The sequence below is a fragment of the Epinephelus lanceolatus genome, chromosome 3 (assembly GCF_041903045.1).
Source record: "Epinephelus lanceolatus isolate andai-2023 chromosome 3, ASM4190304v1, whole genome shotgun sequence".
NCBI classification, from domain to species: domain Eukaryota; kingdom Metazoa; phylum Chordata; class Actinopteri; order Perciformes; family Serranidae; genus Epinephelus; species Epinephelus lanceolatus.
In genome coordinates this window covers 19,771,953-19,789,173 of record NC_135736.1, presented here as the reverse complement: position 1 = coordinate 19,789,173, position 17,221 = coordinate 19,771,953, and the positions used below count along the sequence as shown (strand labels likewise).

The 17,221-nt window shown below is 42.4% G+C and overlaps 1 protein-coding gene across 1 annotated transcript; it reads left to right on the top strand.

Moving 5' to 3' along the window:
* The first annotated feature begins 1,555 nt into the window (after positions 1-1,555).
* Positions 1,556-16,309, top strand: mri1 (methylthioribose-1-phosphate isomerase 1). The gene is made up of 6 exons (XM_033624850.2): positions 1,556-2,053; positions 2,942-3,165; positions 10,075-10,244; positions 10,341-10,517; positions 10,604-10,828; positions 15,075-16,309. Exons 1-6 carry the CDS (start codon positions 1,922-1,924, stop codon positions 15,206-15,208), a joined length of 1,062 nt encoding a protein of 353 aa, XP_033480741.1. The 5' UTR covers positions 1,556-1,921; the 3' UTR covers positions 15,209-16,309.
* The last annotated feature ends 912 nt before the right edge of the window (positions 16,310-17,221 follow it).

Sequence of the window (17,221 nt, the reverse complement as noted above, 5' to 3'; positions counted from 1 at the left end):
GGCACTCTGACTGTAGTTAAAATTCCTAAATGAACCAGAACGCTTACGATGAGATCCACTCGGTGCAGGACGCTTATGAGGCCAGCAAGTCCATGAAGGTACAGAGCTGCTTTCATAAATGATTAGTTAAAAGGATTTCTGACTACAGTCAGAGTGCCTCGGATGCATTTTTGGACTGCCTGCCTGTACTATGGACTTTTACACTGAGTGAGCTGGCCAGTCGTTTTTTATCTATAAGTATCCGCAAAGGTCGGATCCTCTCCCCAAAAAATAAATTAATAAATAAACAACATGTCCGGTGATTAACCCGACATCTTTTTTCAGAGGCCTTTAACAGGTTTTTAAATCTTTGAACTCTGAGCACATTGGTGCGATTTCTTCCAAAAACATGGGGGAAAGGCAACAAACAACTTGGTAAGAAATGTTTGTCAAATTGCAAAAAATTAATAGATTTAGAAAATGTTTTTTTAAAAGGTAGGGGAAAAGCTATATAATTATCATTATTATATGTTTAAAATTATGTCACAGAATTATCATAATTTTTAAGCGCTTTTTCCAGGTCATTTCCTTGTTTGTTTGTTTGTTTTTAACTAATTTGCTTGTTTTTAATTTTCTCTTTTTACCAATTTCTTGCTCATTTCTTCTTTTGTTGCCTTCTTCCCATGTTTTTGAAAGAAACCAAACAAATTTGCTGTCAGGTTTCAAAGGGTTAAACAGGTAAAAATACTGAAAAAGCAGTTTCACGTTAATTTTTTTTTTTTTTAAATAAATGCAGCATTTTTTTCCCAACACTCATCACGGAGGGGTTGCTAACTATAGTGGCCAACACAAAGTTGTAAATGGCACTATGTAGAGCCAGTGTTTGGTTTGTCCGTAGTGGGCTACTGTAGAAACATACAGTGCGACATGGCGATCACCGTAGATGAGGATCCACTCCCTATGTAGATTAAATGGCTCATTCTAGGATGACATAAACACAACAATTCTTATTTTCAGATCATTATACACTAAAGAAAATATACTTGTTGTAATATATTCAATTTCTGCCAATATATTTCCCTTTAAATCCTACACACTGGACCTTTAATATTAAACTTTCAACATGTAGTTATCTGGTGTAATTTGGTGGTAATTTCTGTATTTTGTCACCATGAAATATACAAGCCCACTATGTGACAAGGAGACGGGTTTCCTCTTTAATACTTTAATCATAGTGGGTTTCAAAAACATATTTTAGAGGAAAATGCTGCTTAGTTAAGTGTAAAATGTAACTAAAAGACAGAGTGTGAAATAATGAAACCTGAGACAAAAATAGATTCCTCTCCCAGACAATGCTTGCTGTTGTTGGGGGGAAGCTTTGGGGCTTTGGTGTTATGCTAATAACGTGTTTGAATGTGAAATTTCCCCTGACAAAGGGGGAAAAGATGAGAGGGGGGATGGTGCGCAGCAACACAAGAGGAGAGTCTTGGAAAAATTGGACAACCCGCGAGACTTTGGTGGGCGTGGACACAGACGCGAGGGCTTCCTGCTCGGCTGAACACGTGGTTCCGTGTCTGCCTCCCCTGCTTGTCTGTCAGTGTGTGAAGGTTTCCAGCCCTTTTCTCACTCCTCTCCTTATCTCTCCTCCCGTGCATCACAGCAGACCTTCTCCTCTCTTTACTCCGTCCCGCTCGTACCTCCTCCTCCTCCTCCTCTTCCTCCTGCTGCACTTTGCTCCTCTTTGCGACGGCTCCCGGGACTGCCGACAGCCAGGCCGCGGTCACTTCAACGTGTCTCCGCTCAGTGTGTGTGTGTGTGTGAGTGAAAGTGTGTGTGACAGAGAGTGTGTGTGTGTGTGTGTGAGTGAGTGCGTGTGCGCGCACCCGCCCGCAACCGGTCTATCCGTGTTATTTCTCCCACAATCCCGCCTCGCTCTTCGGTCATGACGCTGGAAGCGATCCGCTACCGGGCCGGGTCTCTGCAGATCCTCAACCAGCTGCTGCTGCCACACCAGACCGCTTACGATGAGATCCGCTCGGTGCAGGACGCTTACGAGGCCATCAAGTCCATGAAGGTACGGAGCTCCTTTCTTCCCCCTCTCCACCCCTCCTCACTCTCTCCCACTTCCCAGATGCCCGCTGCTTGTGCATTTATCCCCGTCGTGCATGGCTCTTTTTTCCCTGCTCGGGTCTTTTGTGCTCCCACCGCTGCACGCGTGTGTTGCCATATGCTCGCCACCGTGCTCCCGCTGTCGGCCTGTATTTTTGTTTTGGATGCACCTGCAGCACCCGCCATCCCTCCTCCCCCCCTTACGACCACCCTTTATATATAGTTTTCACATTATCATGTGCAAGCGCGACAAACTAGGCATCTGCACACAGCCACCCACCCATGAAATATGCACCCCCTCCTCCTCTTTCTTTGGGAGAGATTATTGATGAATTATTAATGACCTTTGCCAGGGTTTTTGTTCGCGTTTGGGTCTTTGCGCTGCACTCAGTGACACCTCCAGCTCATTTCTCCCTCCATATACCTGGAGCCCTGACATGGAGAGGCGTTCAGATACTTGCATGGTGTTCAAGTTTTGTAACAGCTGGAGACATTTTCAGATGTTCACTTCTCAGGGCTGAGCAGATATTCACTCTTTTGTCTTCCCCAGTTAGACACACACGTTTGATCCTGTGTCATAGTGAAGGAATGTACCATAAGCAGAGGGTGATGTCATGATAATGGAGTCTAATGGTACAGAGAGAGAAATGACTCTGAGACAGATATTTATCAGATGATATCATCTCAGTCAAAGCTGCTGTGACAACTTTTGGCTCAGTGATCACACATTTACAACTCTGTGTCGGGAAGAGATTAATAATTCTCATGGAGACAGCTGTCGGAAGTTGGCATAGAAACCAAAGAGGAGGACCACAGTGTGATGCTGACTTTCGTCTTCCTTCTTCTCCTCCAGGTGCGGGGCGCCCCGGCCATTGCTATCGTCGGCTGCCTCAGCCTGGCTGTGGAGTTGCGGGCAGGCGCCGGGGGTGATGACCCTGTGACCTTCATCAGGGAGTCCCTGTGCCACCTGACCTCAGCTCGCCCCACTGCCGTCAACATGGGCCGGGCCGCCCGCGAGCTGATGGAGTTTGCTGAGAACGAGAGCATGGAAAAGAACTCGGAGCAGCTCAGAGAAAGGTGAGAGATGCAGCCTCAGGTTACCCACCAGGCAGCTGCATGGATTCAGTGTTTGTCAGTTGTTTTGTGGTGTTCTGATTCACTGAAACGCTGATTAAGGATAGCAGCACTCACAGACCCTTCCCTAATGAGATTTTAATGTGAGTGATGGGGGAAAAAACACGTCAAAGTTTAACCAAAGCTAATGTGAGGCTTAAGCAGTTTGTTGTAAATCAAATGGGTATCGTCAAAAGTTGCTGTGTTGTAACAACTTCATTCTCTCTTCTTGTTACTCTCCCTTGGCTGGAGCTCAGGGAATAAACACAAAGAGGGACATTTTGCACTAAAAGGGCAGCAACTATGGAGGATGCCCACCTGATATGTCTGGCTGCTGAGATCATGTTAGCTTTGGCTAAACTTTGAAAAGCATTTTCTAAGCAAATCATGGACCCGTAGTTGTTCCCAACACTTACATAGAAACGGGAAGTCCCTCCTCGTCCAGTGGACCACCATGGGACCATTTTTGGGAAAGATATGTCCAGTAGTCAATGACAAGAGACAAATAAGTCCTGTACGAACTGTCCCATGAATTACACAGATGATGTTTGTCAATTTTAAAGATAATTTTGCAATTCAAGAAAGTCACAGTTCATTGTGAAACTGTTGAAGTGTAAAACTATGAAAATACGTAATAAATATGCTGCAAAGGTCGTAGGTGACATCACAACTTTTTCTCTGGCTTAAGCTACAATGCCTTTGTGCTTCATACTGGAATGAACTGGCATGAGCAATGTGAATCTTGCTCGTTCTTTCACTTCCAGGCTGATTTCTTTTTTAAAGACCAGGAGTTACTGGATTAAACACATCAGGCAAGATTATGTTACATTTGTGTGTGGAATGGACTTGAATTACCTAGCTGGTGTAGGTGACGTATATTGTGCGAGACAAGAGATGTAGTTCACTGAGCAGTTTCGCAAAAATGTACCACAAACCTTTGACAAACTGTGACTGTCTCCACTTGCTAAATTATCTTTTAAAGTGATAAAACATCACATGTGTAGTTCATGGCACAGTTCAGACTGGATCAAGAAGTTATTTGTTTCTTGTGTTGATTGCCGTATATATTTTCCCATGGGAGACACCAGTAGAGGCAGGACTTCAACTCTCTATTGAAATCACACTTGGAGGGATTTCTTCAGGGCCGGTACGGACAGGAAGAATGGTTACAGGGGCCAGTAAATTTTAAAGTGGACATTGAACATTGTTTGTAGATAGACTTCAAAAATGCAAACCTAACCTTTAACTGCAGATTTGTTCTGCCACGTTTTGTATTTAAGTAAATTGTCACAAATGAGGAATATTGCATTTTTTTCCCATGCGCCCCCTGGTTGGTTAATATGAACTCTGTTCAGAGCACAAGTTAATGTTTTTTTCTCAGCCACCCTACCTCAGTTCTGACCAAAATCTTGATTTGCTTGCCTGTGTGCATGGTAGTCTAATTTTGCTTTAACCAATTGTTTAGTTAGAAGTACTCTGTGTTTCGATCACTAGTAGTGCAATGGAGCCATGTTTTTGTGAGTGGGCTCCTGTTTAATTATTTTTTGAGCATAAGGACCATGCATGCGGGTGTCACACAATCCTCCCAATGGTTTCACAATTTTCCACTGATCTCGGTGGCAGTTGAGCAGGGAAGAAAAACCGTTAGCAAGTAAACATGGATGTAAACAATGCTGGCTTCAAACAAACAAAAAAAACAGCTTTGAAAGTGTTTTATCAGGAAGATAACGCATTTGTGCTGGAAAAACGTTTGTTTAGCCTCAAGGATACAAACAGTGAGTTTTAGTGAATGTAAACAGAAAGAAAACGCCACAGGACACCTTTTAAGGCAAAACTCGAGCATATGGATCTCCTGCTCTGTCATATCAGCAAAACTTATTCTGTGAATTGAGAAGATCCCGACTTCTGAACTGCTACTGCAGCATGTCGTTGTTCAACACCAGCTGCAGGTGTCTTCTTGAAAAAGCTGTGAAAGTTATCAGATCATATGAAATGTGAAAATTGGGATACCGTACTTGTCTGTGCAGAGTAAGTGTCAGGGTGATAAAGAAATCCTGAGTAGTGTTATTTTTACAGTATTAATTGGGTTAACAGGACTGTAGTTAAAAGCTACACGTGCAGGCGAGCGGGAAAGAAACAGAACGTGTTAAGAGAGACGTTAGTGTTGATGGAAAAATAGCATCCAGGTGGATAGTGGTGGTCAGGTTGGGACAATACACCAAGCAGATCAGGTTTGACCAGATGCTTTACTGTCTACATTTGATACAGTGTCTTCATCAGTGTTATTAAAAAAAAGCCAGTGTTTGTGCCAGTCACAGTCATTCATTCACAGCGTGCACTTGACTCCATGCCAGAACAATCCCCCATGTTATCATGGTAGATAATATAACAGTTCAACTAAGTTTGATGCAGAGGTATGCAGATTTTAAATTTGAATAAAGCACTGGTGCTGGAGTGGGAGTCAGAATTTCAGAGTTGAGGGATCAGAATCCAAAATAAAAAGTTGGATTGATACTTGTTTTGAGAGATTGGACCTCATTCACAAACAGTGCGTGCACACAAATCTGTGCTTAAACCGTGCATACGAATGTTTTATGCAAAAATCCAGGGTACATTAATATTTTCTTAGCTGAATTTTTTTGTATTCTGGGAACAAATTTAGAACTGCCTCAGACCATGTGTACACACTGATGCTGAAGGCCCAGCTGTCTTAGAAAATGTAAAGACACCTTTTAACTAAAGGAATCACATATTAACACTGTATTAATTTAAAAAGGCGTTAATAGGCAGCAGTATTTAAAACCATTTATTTACTAATGCATTGGCCAAATTTATTTAATGAGTATCAATTCAGCAATTTATGTCATAACTAGAATATTTCAACTAAAATACAATCTACACCATGATAAAGGCATAAAAAGAATAAGCAAGAGGGATACAAATGTAGGTGAATTAGCATTTTAGCACTCCCGGTTCCCTCTTCTTGAAGTTAGTAGGTTTTTTGAATGGGTTTTAAGATGTCTGAAATAAGGTCTGTAGTTAATACAAGCCTAAGAGACCTTCACGTTTTGTTCTACGATATCAGATCTGTCAGTAAATACCCCAATGTGAAAGTTTAATGCCTGTACATGTCTTAAAAAAAGACAGTTGCTAACAGTGCCCAAATAAGACTACATACAGTCAGGTCCATAATTATTTGGACAATGATACAGTTGTCGTCATTTTGGCTCTGTACACCACCACAATGGGTTTTAAATGAAACAATGAATACCTGCTTAAAGTGCAGACTCTCAGCTTTCATTTAAGGCTTTTTTCAAAAATGTAGTATGAACCGTGTAGGAATTACAACCATTTCTTCACACAGTCCCCCGACTTTAAGGGCTCATAAGTATTTGGACAAACTAACATAATCATCAATTAAACAGTCAGTTTTAATACCTGGTTGCAAATCCTTTGCAGTCAATGACTGCCTGAAGTGTTGGACCCATAGGCATCATCAGATGCTGGGTTTCTTCCCTGGTGATGCTCTGCCAGCCCTTTACTGCAGCTGTCTGCACTTCCTGCTTGTGTTTTGAGTGTTTTGCCCTCAGTTTTGGCTTCAGCAAGAGAAACGCATGCTCAGTTGGATTCAGGTCAGATGATATGACTTGGCCATTGCACAACATTCCACTTCTTTGCCTTAAAAATGTCTTTGGTTGCTTTTGCAGTATGCTTCAGGTCATTGTCCAACTGCACTGTGAAGCATCGTCCAATGAGTTTTGAAGCATTTGGTTGAATCTGAGCAGATAATGGTGCCCCAAACACTTCAGCTTTCATCCTGATGCTCTTGTCAGCAGTCACATCATCAATAAATACAAGAGAACCAGTTCCACTGGCAGCCATACATGGCCATGACATAACAGTACCTCCACCATGCTTCACTGATGAGGTGGTGTGCTTTGGATCATGAGCAGTTCCTTCCCTTCTTCCTTCTCTTCTCTTCCCATCATTCTGGTAGTTGATCTTTGTTTTATCTGTCCATAGTATTCTGTTCCACAACTGTACAGGCTTTTTTGATGGTTTTTGACAAACTCTAATCTGGCCTTCCATTTTTAAGGCTAAGGCTGGTTTGCATCTTGTGATAAACCCTCTGTATTTATTCTAGTGAAGTCTTCTCGTGCTGACAACAGCAGCAGGATGAAAGCTGAAGTGTTTGGGGCACCATCATCTGCTCAGATTCAACTAAATGCTTCAAAACTCATTGGACGATGCTTCACAGTGCAGTTGGACAATGACCTGAAGCATACTGCAAAAGCAACCTAAGACATTTTTAAGGCAAAGAAGTGGAATGTTCTGCAATGGCCAAGTCATATCATCTGACCTTAATCCAACTGAGCATGCGTTTCTCTTGCTGAAGCCAAAACTGAGGGCAAAACACCCAAAACACAAGCAGGAAGTGTAGACGGCTACAGTAAAGGGCTGGCAGAGCATCACCAGGGAAGAAACCCAGCATCTGATGATGCCTATGTGTCCAACACTTCAGGCAGTCATTGACTGTAAAGGATTTGCAACCAAGTATTAAAACTGACTGTTTAATTGATGATTATGTTAGTTTGTCCAAATACTTATGAGCCCTTAAAGTCGGGGGACTGTGTGAAGAAATGGTTGTCATTCCTACACGGTTCATACTACATTTTTGAAAAAAGCCTTAAATGAAAGCTGAGAGTCTGCACTTTAAGCAGGTATTCATTGTTTCATTTAAAACCCATTGTGGTGGTGTACAGAGCCAAAATGACGACAACTGTATCATTGTCCAAATAATTATGGACCTGACTGTACATCATCATGCTCAACACAGCTTTACAGCCTTGTTGTGGTGGTGACTTTTGAGTCATGCGACCCTAGTGTAGTTAATTTATTAGCTATTTACTCCTGGTGATTGCATTTACACTTTGAAAATCATAAAAGTGACGTCATTTGGGAAGATTATCTTGCTGAATAAAACGTGTAAGTATCGTAAACCACAGAGCTTATTTTCTGCAATAATCCAAAATCCAATGGAAAAATCACCATGTCTGTGATGTCCTACAAATAAACATCAGTCCTGCAGCACTCTATTATCAGTGAAACAGTTGGCCGGTAATTTATTTATTACTAATTTTTGATGCACTAAAAACACACAGATGGAGTCCTTTAATTTGTATTATGAGCACCACAATGAGATTGAAGCCAAACCTTTGTCGTAGTGATAATGATGTTTGTAATGACGGCTATAAATTAGTGTATAGCAATCACAGTGTGAAACACAAGAGTCAGCAGAGACCTGGGCCGGACTGAAAACAGCACTGCTGTCTCCCTGATACACCCCCAGACAAACATATTTCCTTATATAGAGAAATTTGGGCATGACAGTATGCCAGTTGCAAATAGTGGGCATGCCCCTGTCAATTTGAAATGATTCTGATTCACTTACATGTTGAACAAAAATTGGACGGTGTACATGTGTCATTAATCCAACAGTAATGTTCTGCTGGGAAACTTTGGTTCCTGGCATTCATGTGGATGCACTCCACCCACCCAAACGCCATTGCAGACCAAGCACCGCCCCCTCATGGCAGCAGCACTTCCTGGCAGTAGCAGTGGCCCCTAGCAGGACAATGCACCATGCCAAACTGCAAAAACCACTCAGGAATGGTCTGAGGGACGTGACAAAGAGCTCAAGGCATCGACCTGGCCTCAGAATTTCCCAGATCCCAATCTGATTGATTATTTGTGGAAGTGCCAGTACGCCAGAGGCACCTGCGATCCATGGTGGGGCCTCCCCTGGTGGATCAGACTTGGCTCTCACCTATCTTGGTTCGGACACGGGACCTCTGGGAATCGTCCTGTGGTTTCTGGCACCAGGGAGTTTGCAGCAGATCGTTTGAATCCAGTAGGTTGTGAGGTTGGGTACCAGCACATCCCACGATTTCTCAATCAGATAAGGATCTTGGGAATTAGGAAGCTAGGTCAAAGCCTTGAGCTCTCTGTGACGTTCCTTGGGCGATTGCTGAGCCGTTTCTGTGGTGTGGCATGATGCATTGTCCTGTTGAGGGGGCCACTGCCATATGGATGTACCGTTGCCATGAGGGGGGGTACTTGGTCTGCAACAGTGTTTGGGTGGATGGAGCATGTCAGGTGGCACCCACATGAAAGCCAGGACCCAAAGGTTTCTCAGCAGAACAATGCATTGTAACAAAATGAACAATGCCATTCACTTCACCCGCCAGTGGTTTTATTTTTTTTTGCTTATGTATTTTTTGGGCAAGGTGAGAACATTTCTATGCACATATTCGTGAATATAGCCCATTGAAACTACTCAGAACTCCCTTTCCTCCCATCATAAGCAGTAGAAGTGCTGCTGGGTGATGAATCTGTAGCTGAAAGTCACAGTGCAGCAGAGGTGATGGGTCATCTTAGTTATGTTTCACTATGCAACTGTTAGGCACTACAGGCAATGGGCATAGTTTGTGCTGAGGAGTGATACTGGAGGAGCAGTGGGATGAATAACCTCACACGGACACATGGGTCTTGAAACTTGTTGTGAGTTGACCAGTGTACACTTTATGCAACAGATGACTGAGATCAGTGGCTACAATTATATAACTGACTGATACTGTTAGTGAAGGAAAGATAAGGACGTCAGGAGAAATGTGATACAGCTACAGTAGGAGCAGTGAGGGAGGGATAAGGTAAAAACCTCACATTATGAATTAGATGAATGGAGACACTGAAGTTGGGACAAACAGAAACATGCAGGCATATTGTAACTACAGACTTGATGGACTCGTTGAGTCCACAGTGGCAGACGGAGCCTCTTCTCAATTCCCACCTCTTGTGGCCCCCCTCCTACAGTGTAATTGCCTGGATCGAAGACATGCTGGAGCGTGACGTCAATGACAACAGGAAGATTGGTAACTATGGTGCCCAGCACATCCTCTCCGGCGTTCCGAGGGACTCTGTGACCATCCTCACACACTGCAACACCGGCTCGCTGGCCACAGCTGGATATGGGACTGCGCTCGGTAAGACTGGAGCTGTGGGTGTGAATGGGAAAAGAGGGTGATTGGTAAAATACTTATGGCACTGTAACTGTAATAATGACTCGTACTTGTGTGTAGGCGTGGTGCGAAGCCTGCACGCGCTGGGCAGGCTGAAGCGTGTGTACTGCACAGAGACGAGGCCGTACAACCAGGGGTCCAGACTGACGGCGTATGAGGCGGTAGCAGAGGGAATCCCTGCCACACTTATTACAGACAGCATGGCAGCCCTCACCATGAGAGAAATGGACATCACAGGTGTGTGTTTGTGTCTCTTTCTCCTTTTATTCAAACGTTCCTCTTTTCTTAGCAGTCATTTTCCAATTGTGTTCTCCCTCTCTTAGCTGTGGTGGTGGGCGCAGACAGGGTGGTTGCCAACGGTGACACCGCCAACAAGGTGGGCACATACCAGCTTGCCATTGCTGCAAAGCATCATGGGATTCCCTTCTATGTGGCCGCACCCAGCACGTCATGCGACTTGAGCCTGGAGAGCGGCAGGGACATCATCATCGAAGTGCGCCCCCCTGAGGAACTCACCAGTATAAATGGAGTCCCCATTGCTGCCCCGGGTAAGAAGTGTGGGATGTTGGGGGGGTTATATGCGGGGGAGAGGTCACAAATGTTGTTTTTAAAAGGTTTAAGATAACAGGTACAAACTGGGAGCTCAGCAGTGGACTGAGAGTGATGGGGAAAGCATTCAGGCTTTGGAGAGATGGATGAGCATGGCCCAGTTCCAAAGTCCGCCCTAAGCCCTAAGCGCTGAACCCTCACAGACTTTAATTGACGTCACTTGCAGTGTAAGTGCCAGAGTTAAAGAGGCTGCAAGTGTTCCGAATGCTGTATGAGGAAGGGAACAGCACTTTGTGAAATCACGTTACCTGTACAGAGGCATGTTTGGGGCCAGTAAAATGTTGGGCTACGATCTTACAAAGCTCTTGCTGCTATCTCTTTTGGGGGATTTTTTGAATTTCCCCTGCCCACCATCATTTCTTTTGTTGGTTTGTTTTTTGGAGAATTTGTTTGATGTCCTCATTAGACAGTGTCAGTAGAGAGATGACACAAAATGAGTGGCCATAGAAACACGGAATGACAGATGACAAAGGTCTCAGGCCACATTCAAACCAGAGATGTTGTACTTCACCTCTAGGTCAGGGATACTCGACTTGCTTTACATGGGGGCCACTTTTGCAAAATGACAGGAGGCCAGGGGCCAGTTAATAAACAAACCTTAATAATATTTATCAGATAAAATGAAATAACAATAAAAGGCAGAATGAAGCAGGGGCATTTCTAGGATTTGAGGACATTAAGGTTTAGCCGGCCTTCTGTCGGAGGCTCCGAGGAATCCTCCCCTGGCACTTTTTTTTTGACAAACAAGCTCTATTTTGAAGCATTATTATGCACTCTTGCATCTTATTTACATTCAAAGTACAAAAATATCCATTTATTTTCATTGTGACTTTGGAACTGGTATTTGCAGTCCCCTAACCTAAATTAGAAAACGGTCAGCAGGCCTGACCCCTAACCTGGCCGGCACCCTGAATTGGCCACTAGGGGGAGCCAAATGAAAGAGTTATTATTGGACTGACATTTTCAATTCTTTAACACCATTAATCTTTCTCACAGTTTTCATTATATTGTTCTGTTTGATCCAGTTTTCTTATGTACTTGTTCACACCGCCTTTTTGACTTGTAAACCTTGCCCCATGTTTTCTATATGGTAGTGTGCTGGGAGTAAAACAATAACCTGAGCCAGAGCCTTCCAGATACCTTTTGGTATTTGCAGTCCCCTAACCTAAAGCAGCACCCTAATGTGGCCCATGGGCCAAAAGTCAAGTATAACTGTGCCACCAGGGTGCCTCAGACCAAAGTCCGGCATTGGTCCATTTATGAAAACCTGAACCAGCCCCTTACCCGTCATTATATCTAAGTTAAAGCCGCACCCATTCATTAAGAAGAGTCCCACAACCAGACCCACACCAGTGATTAAATACACACAGGCTACAGTCACTCGCATTAAGCTGGGATCTTAGTTCTTGAATTACAAATCCAGCGGAGGAAAAGTCTCTTTCACTGGCTGCGTTCAATCCTGGAATGGCAAAAACATTCCGTACAATCACCGCCAGATTAAAAAATATATTAAAAATATATTTTAGCATGCTCGTTCCACCACCACAAAACCTCAAAAGGATCCTCTTGGGTGTCTTAAACTTGATGTAGGCTGCCACCTGATCCTCGGGCTGTAAAGTTTCACCACTGGAGTCCTTCATGTTGGTGATGAATGTGACGATGGGGGCACAGGTTCAACTTTTGACATTGGCGTTCAAAATAAAAGGAATTGCAGCTTGATAATAGTGATTTAGATGTAAAAATATTACACATATATCTTTTTCATTTGATTTGGGACTCTGCCCCAGGCCACTGTTTTTGACATTGGATTGCTATGATTTGTGGGTAAGTCCCCCATGGCAGTCTGCAGAATAGCAGATCTACAAAATGTGTTCAGAAGGGTGTTTTTAAAAAGCCCTCAATGGCTTAACAGGATTCACTGAGCCCTCACAGAGTCAATGAGTTCATAGAAGCGGACGTTGCAAGTGTGTTTTCAGTGAGTTTATTAGCGCTGAATTGAGTCATTTGATCTCTAATTATGTTGCCAGAGCAGAGAGGTGCTCGGTGACATCACAGTAATTAAAGCACACATTTAATGAGCACACTGGCCCCCTGAGAAGAGGATGTGTGCTCGTACATTATGCTTTCCTCTTTCTTAAACTTTACTCTCACACACTTCACTGGTCTTCCTTCTCAACGGCAATTTAAAATAAAATCATAGAGCTGACTTTTGTTTTGTTTTTTTATTATAAGGCCATTATTTTACTTTTTTTTGTCTTACACTCAGTAAATCCCATTAAAAGAAAATGAACTGATGACACTAACAAGTATTGCCTCTGAAGGTAAAGCCTAATTTAGGATATTCCTCTGTGCCATGGAGGCTAACAACTATTAAAATGGCATTAGTAAGACACACAGTTGCACTGGGTGACATGTTCTTCATCACCATAAACAGAGGCACTGTATCTTACTTAGAGTCAGTCCCACATACACCCTCCTGCAGCTGTAAATACTCACTGGAGCATCCAATGTGGTGCACTGTTTACTCCTGCTTGAGTGATTTGCTAAAAAAAAATAACCAAGTGCCCAGCTGTTTTAGGAAATTACTACACCTTTTTAAAAAAATAAACTAGGGATGCGCCAAAATGAAAATTTGTGGCCGAAGCCGAATAATATTAAATGCTTGGCCGAATGCCGAATACCGAGTACCGAGTACCGAATAGCAAATATCATTGTTTAGTTTTTCATTAGTTTTTGCAGATGAACCCCCTCCAGATTAGTGTTGTCTCGGTACCAAAATTGGATCCCACTGTACGATACCAATGAAAATATCATGGTTCTGAGTAGTATCACGATACCACAGCGAAAATGAGACAGATGTGCCTTTTGTCATTTATAAAAAGATAAATCACTTTTCTATAATACATCAATGATATTTCAGTGGAATAAATTACTTACTGACTTATTCATACTTCAAAAACAGCATCAATAAGTGATTAACATAGGGGGGATCAAAATAAAATAAATAAATAAAATAAGAATCAACCAGCCACCCTCTTCCCCTTCATAAGTAAAGAACAGTCCCTAAAGTGCAGTGAGGTTTGTGGGCCGTGAACGGCTCGTTTCTCCTCTGACACGTCACATACCTGTGTTCGGCTGGCTCGGCTGTTCAGGTACTTCTGGGCAGTCATGACACCAAGAAGAGGATATTATTGGAGCCGACTTCTCCGTCGCCGGTAAGCCGATGGCCGCCGTATTTGACAGGAATATATTACTGTCTGTGTCTGTGACCCCCGTTCAACCCACAATCGGTGGGATTCGCCTTTCGTTTCTGCTGCTGGTTGAAATCTGTAGGCTGCTCGCACAGCTTGCTGAATGATTTAAGCCTGTTTTGCTCGCTCAAAACTATTTTTAGTTGCAAATGCGAGTGCGGTGACGGGCGGATCGCCACACTGCCGACATTTTACTCCGAGCGTCATGGCACGCTGTTTGATTGCGTTATCAAAACACGCCGCTATTATTCGGCCTTGCTTTTAACTTATTCCACCGAATACCGAATGTGTGTTTTTTTTTGCAATATTCGGCCGAATATATTCGGTTACCGAATATTCGGTAAGATAGAATGAAGTCTGGAAGTACTGAGTCACGAACTATGACGGCTTTTCCATTGGTACTTTTTTTGTGTTGAGCCAAACCATGACGTGTTGTTTTTGCATTTCCATTACGAGTTATAATGAGCCGGGTCAATATTGGACAATATATTTCTTTGGAGTCCTGGTTGATGAAGTTGAAAGAGTCATATTCAGTCTTTTTGCAATATAAAATGTCTAAATCTATTGGCTTCATTGGCAAAATAAAAAGTTTGGATCACAGAAATGTTTATTAACTCTTTATTATAGCTAAAGTAATCCTCATTTATTTATATATATTTTCTGTTTTTGCTTGATTTACGTTGCTTGTTTTAAGTTTGCTTATTGACCCGTTGTTGTTGCTCGTTTTTTTAACCTTTCTTGATTACACTACTGTTTGCTTATTTTGCTTACTGAGGTGAGATTCCTTATAAACCACAGGGTTTTCTTAATCTCACCTGCACAACTTGTTTTGTTTATTTATTTGTCATATTTCTGTTGTTTTGTGCAATTAAACCGTAACAAACTGATCTAGAGTATCGCCACAGTATCACTCATTCCTAACTGTTCATTGCAGGCATCGAGGTGTGGAACCCGGCGTTCGACGTGACCCCTCACCAGCTCATCACAGGAGGCATCATCACAGAGCTGGGAGTCTTCCTCCCCTCTGAGCTCCAGGCAGCGCTCACCGGCCGCCTCACTGCCCTCTAGAGCCACTCAGCCCCACCTGCTGGTCCGTGTGCACCACTGCACCTTAATGTCACACACTCAAAGACACTCATTTCATCACACAATACACACACACACACACACACACACACACACACACACACACACAGTCATAGGTGTGGTTTAGTTTTATTTTGGTCCACGCACAGTCACTGTAACATGTCAGTGGTGCACACGCAAGAAAAAAAAAGTTCTTCAGTCTCACCCACACACACACATAATCACTGCAGGGAGTTCAGCAGACACACATGTGCAGTCTCCCCTTTCTTTTATGTCCCTCTTTGTTTTCTGTGTACTTAACATTTCACCTTTTCCAAAGTTTTCCGTTCCATCTTTTATTCTCTTTTGCCGCCTCTTTCTCTTTCTTAATGGCTTCTGCGACAACGAATAGCGCTCAGCTGACCTCAATCCCATCAATTCTATTTGGCAGAAACAAGTATTAGGTAATTTTTCAGGGCTTCTTCAACTACAAACAAAAGAAACTTCCAAAAAGTCTAAGTGGCAGGACTGATTTTTTTTTTTTTTTTCAAAGTAGTGTTTTTTTATCAGCCATGGTTTCTGAAATGCTGCTACCCACTTGTAAATATGCATATTCTTGCTGGTAGTGTGTACATATGTAGAAACTAACCCCTGCTAGTAAAAGGTACTGCTATTTTAACCAAATATGTGGTTGACTGAAATTAAATTTGACATTAAAAAATGTTATATTAACATTTAATTTCTTTTGTTCTGCATAGAAATCTTTTGTAGTGGAGTAATCCAAATTTATAGCTCATAAATTTTCACAGCCAGATTTTTAGTGACATAAAAAAAATTGTCACTCTCACTTTTTACCGTGTGTGGCAAAATTTGGAATTTCTTGATTGGTTCTCGTTAGTCAGCTGAAGCCTATGACAATACATGGCTGTATTTATACCTCACTCTTTGTTTGTATCTTGCTATTTCCAGTCGTACTGTATCATACCACGCTTGTATTCTCATAATGTACTTATATATATGTAACCATACTTAATTCAGCACCATACAAATATTCACCATACTGCACAGGATGCTCTGTAAGGATGAAAAATCAAAAGAAAAAAAGGGAAATTGTGTCATTTTTGCCAAAGCAGCTTGTGCTGTGATCTCAGAGGTCTGTTATGCTGTTGTATTTCTGTAATACAGGCATCACCATTAAAGGAATAGTTCACCCCAAAATGAAAGCTTGGTCATCTCCTCACTTGCATGTCAGTCAAGACTTAATGCTTGTGCAACTACAAAGTAGATTATTCTTGTTCTCTTAAGTCAGGCTGAAATCATCATTTTAGAGCCTAGTAAAATTATGAAATGATAACTTGATGTAACCGTATTTCCTAAAGCACTCTGCTTGCCATTGAAGGGCTCAATCAATCAGCATCAGAACAATATAAGAAAAACTAAATATTTGACTTTAAAGCTGCACTAAATAATATTTTTATATTAGCAGTGGGAAAAAAATGACAACATTAAATGTGGTGTCGCTCAGAGTGACTGATCCACAGAGAATTCTCACTCAATTCTCCAGCACCAGTGAGCGTTTTAGCTTCTTTCGGCTCATTGTTTTGGTTTACTGTTTTAATTCACTTTTACTGCACTCCTCAACTTCTTTTTGTCTTAAAAGAAGCTATTTTTAGCCAAAAGTTCTGGAAAAAACCCTGTCCAGCACCAGACAGTCACAGTTAATGAATTACTTGTTAATATTCCCCTCAGGAGATGGTGGAGACCAAACGAGAGCAAATATTGGGCTTACATTTGTCAGTTGGACACAAATACGACCCACAAACAAACCCAAACGATTCATTTTGTTGCTCTGTGTCCACAGGATGTGTAAATAAGCAACTGTTAGCTAACGTGACTGAACGTTATAAGGTGGAAATAAGTTGATGTTGTGTTTACACCTTGTTGCACTGCCCTCAAGTGGCCAAAAAAGAAACTAATGTAGGTTTACAGACCCATGCTCTTGACACGCAGGTATTT

Coding starts and splice junctions, on each gene's coding strand:
- mri1 (XM_033624850.2), top strand. CDS start 1,922: ATGACGCTGGAAGCGATCCGCTACCGGGCCGGGTCTCTGCAGATCCTC. Junction 3,166..10,074: donor TCGGAGCAGCTCAGAGAAAG/GTGAGAGATGCA, acceptor CCCCTCCTACAG/TGTAATTGCCTGGATCGAAG. Junction 10,518..10,603: donor GAGAGAAATGGACATCACAG/GTGTGTGTTTGT, acceptor TCCCTCTCTTAG/CTGTGGTGGTGGGCGCAGAC.